This window comes from Daphnia pulicaria, chromosome 1 (assembly GCF_021234035.1).
Source record: "Daphnia pulicaria isolate SC F1-1A chromosome 1, SC_F0-13Bv2, whole genome shotgun sequence".
In the NCBI taxonomy this organism is placed as follows: Eukaryota; Metazoa; Arthropoda; class Branchiopoda; order Diplostraca; family Daphniidae; genus Daphnia; species Daphnia pulicaria.
The window spans coordinates 17,634,652-17,638,346 of NC_060913.1; the positions used below are offsets into that span (position 1 = coordinate 17,634,652).

At 56.0% G+C, this 3,695-nt stretch overlaps 1 protein-coding gene across 1 annotated transcript; it reads left to right on the plus strand.

Moving 5' to 3' along the window:
* Nucleotides 1–250: 250 nt before the first annotated feature.
* LOC124345900 lies at nucleotides 251–2,941 on the plus strand. Its single transcript, XM_046798342.1, has 3 exons — nucleotides 251–1,457; nucleotides 1,524–1,705; nucleotides 1,802–2,941. Exons 1-3 carry the CDS (start codon nucleotides 251–253, stop codon nucleotides 2,939–2,941), a joined length of 2,529 nt encoding a protein of 842 aa, XP_046654298.1.
* Nucleotides 2,942–3,695: the final 754 nt, after the last annotated feature.

Below are 3,695 nucleotides of genomic sequence, written 5' to 3' on the forward strand. Positions count from 1 at the left end.
GCTCCTCGCTTCATTACCGTTCATCTGCGTGTTTCAATTTTCCATTGCCATTTCAACCTCACACGCTCTCTCCATTCAATTCATTTATTTTTTGTGTTTCCTGCTCCCCGGTTCATTAACGTTCGTCTGCGTGTTTTAAATTCCCCCATTCGTTCCGCTGTCGTGTTCATCCTACGCCGGTGCCACCCTTCGTGCAGTGTTCAGTGATTACCTCGTGTCGCCCAGGTCTTGGGTTAATCCGTGCCCCGCCATGCCTCCCAAGCCATTCAAGCCGTACGGCGTGCCACCTCCACTAGACATCGAGGAATTCAAAGACTCCTTCGAGATCTGGCACCAGCAGTGGAATATATTCCTTGCTCTGTCAACCATCAACACTGCTCTGCCGCAAGGGGATCTACCGGAGTATATTGCCAACATCTTACTATCCTGCCTCTCCAATGCCACGCTGAAAGCCGTGCTCACTATGGGCTTGACGGCCGACGAGTTGAAAGATGCCGCCGTCATCATTGAAAAGCTGCAGGAGAGGTGCAATGCGGGTCGGAATTGCCATGTGTGTCACCAGAAATTCTCATCCCGTGTCCAGCGTGACACTGAATCGTCCGATTCCTGGCTCAGCGATTTGCGTGATCTCGCACGGAAATGTGAGTTCGAGAAAGATTGCTGTGCCGCCTGCCAGAACACGCGTATTTTGGGCCAAAGTGTCTTTGGCGTTTTCGACGACGAGGTACGCCGTAAGCTACTGGAGCGGGGTGCCAATTTAACCCTTAATCGGGCGCTAACAACACTCCGTACAGCGGAGGCCACCCGGCTTCAGGCGTCCACCATCAAACAGGGTGGTGCAGCCCCCGTCCACCAGCTAAAGACTCCGGCGGCCAAACCACCTATGGGCAAGCCGGCCATTCAACACCGGGATCAGCAGCGCGGACGTCCAGCAGCTCGTTGGCATCCGCCTGGAACTAAGCCGTATGGGTGTTGGAATTGCGGGTCAGCCTCTCGTCACGCTAAAGAAGATTGCCCCGCCTTCGGCAAGGAATGTCTTGGTTGCCACAAAACGGGCCACTTCCAGGCCGTATGTACCCAAGGCGGCAGTTCAACCCCGAAACCTGAGATGGCTGGCAGCATCACGATCCAGTCCATCACCCCTGATGACATGGTCGAGCTTGGTGTTGTCCCGGCTTCCAGCAACGCTTCTATTGTCATCCGTGTGCTCCCTGACTCCGGGGCGTCGATTGATGCGATCCCGGCCGCGATGTTCTGGAGCCACTTCAAGCACGTTCAACTAATGGATGGCGGAACAAACGCAGTCACGGCCACCGGGGCGGCTATTTCTTCACTTGGCCACTTCCCAGCCACGTTGTCATGGTCCGGCGGATTACTTCACCCCGTGACCACAACCATCCATGTCCTCCGGGACCTTCAACAGCCGGTGCTCTCAAAGGCGTCACAAAAACAATTCGGTATGCTTCCGGCTCAATAACCGCATTCCTGCGTGCTAGCTGCTATCACGGCTCCGCCTTTGGCAGCTTCAGCCCCAATTGACGACGTGAAGTCCACGTTGGGCGTTCTTATGGCTGAATGCCCTCTGATATTCGATGGCGTGTGCAGGCCGATGCGAGGCCCTCCATGCCACTTTCAATTAAAGGAGGGCGTGGTCCCTTCTGCTATCCGCGGATCCCGTCCCATTGCTGTCCCTCTCATGCCACGGGTGAAACAGTAGCTGGACTCGCTGGAAAACCAAGGCATCATCAGCAAGGTGCCAGTGCCGACTTTATGGGTCCATCCCATTGTAATTGTCCCAAAGGACGATGGCGGAATCCGCATTTGCGGCGACTTCACTTCGCTCAATCACTGCATCGTCCGGCCCACGTTTGATTCTCCGACTCCCTTCCAGGCGGTCCGAACCATCCCGACGGGGATGAAATTCTTTATCGACGCCCTGAAGGGCTACCACCAGGTGGAGCTGGATGAGGAGTCAAGTGCCATGAAGACGTTCTCCACTCCGTTTGGCCGCTACAAGTACAACCGTCTCCCGTTTGGCGTCTCGTTGGCTGGCGATGACTACGGCAGACGTCTCGCAAACATTTTCGACGATTTCCTGAACTGTCGCCGTGTAGTCGAGGATATCCTGGTTTTCTCTCCCACTTGGGAAGAACATGTGGACCTCGTCCGTCGCCTTTTCCGCCTCGCCGCTGATCAACAGATCGCCATTAACGTTCGCAAGGTTGTCTTTGCTCAACCGTCAGTGTTGTTCGGTGGCTACGTAGTAGGCGAGAGTGGCTTCCAACCCAGCCCGGATTTACTGAGGGCCATCCGTGAATTCCCGGCTCCTACTTGTGTTTCGGAGATGCGAGCCTTCCACGGGCTCTGCCAGCAGGTTGGCGGACGACTTGGCTCCCGTTCTTCGCCCTCTGGCTTACTTCGAAAGGATTTTGTATGGGAGTGGACGGAGCAACACGAGAAGGATTTCAAAGCGGCCCGGGAGTCCCTATCTTCATCTTCAGAATTATCATTTTACAACGCGGCTTCCCCAACTTCACTTCACGTCGATGCCTCCCGCCTCCGGGGCCTCGGTTTCATCCTCCGACAACAAAAAGCCGATGGGAGCTGGAACGTCGTCCAGGCGGGATCCCGTTTCCTGTCCGATGCAGAGTGTCGGTACGCGATGATCGAGCTTGAATGCCTGGCCGCGGCTTGGGCAATGCGCAAATGCCGCCAGTTCCTCGAAGGCCTGCCTTCCTTCCGGCTCGTTACCGATCATCGCCCTTTGATTCCGATCCTCAATGATTACCACCTAGATAAGCTGGATAATCCCAGAATTTTACGGCTTCGCCTGTCCATGCAGCGGTACTCCTTCGTCGCTAGTTGGGTGCCTTGGGAAGAACAACGTGATGGCAGATGCCCTGTCACGCTCCCCCGTGGACCACCCGTCCGCTTCCGATGAGATCGCGGAGGGCCCGCAGTCGTTTTCAGCCCGCGTTAATTTATTGGATACGATGGAGGGATCCAGCAACGCCAATCCCGACATTTTGCTGTCCTCAGTGGCAGCCGCTTCCTCCGCCGATCCGGTTATGATTTCACTCCGCCAAACGATTTTAGATGGATTTCCGAACGAGAAGTGCAACCTTCCCCTGGAGCTTCGTCCGTTCTGGCAAGTGCGGAGCCAGCTGTCCGTCGACGATGCGGCGGGACTTATCCTTGTAGGCCCTCGAGTAGTCATTCCGGCGTCCTTGCGACAGGAGATCATCCGGCGCCTACTCCAAATGCACCAAGGAGCAACTAAACTCCGCCAGCGCGCCCATCTCTCGGTCTACTGGCCCTCAATGGACAATGATGTCATCGTGGCCGCAAAGTCCTGCCCGTCCTGCACGGAGTGTCTGCCATCTCATCCAGCGGAGCCTCTTCTTCCTGCCCCGGCTTCCCGCCCATTTGAATTTATCTTTGTCGATCTCGGCGCATACCGCGGCCGTGATTTTTAATTGTGGCAGATCAGTTCAGTGGCTGGCCTCAAGTCTACCCGTTCCCGGAGCACTTCATCGCGGCGGGTCATCGACGCCCTTCGTTCATTTTTCACGTGTGGAGCTGGAGCCCCAGTGAAACTATGGTCGGATGGGGGCCCGCAGTTCAAATCCGACGAGTTTCTCTCGTTTCTTCGTGACTGGGACATCAGTAACGGCCGTTCGTCGCCTCAACATCCC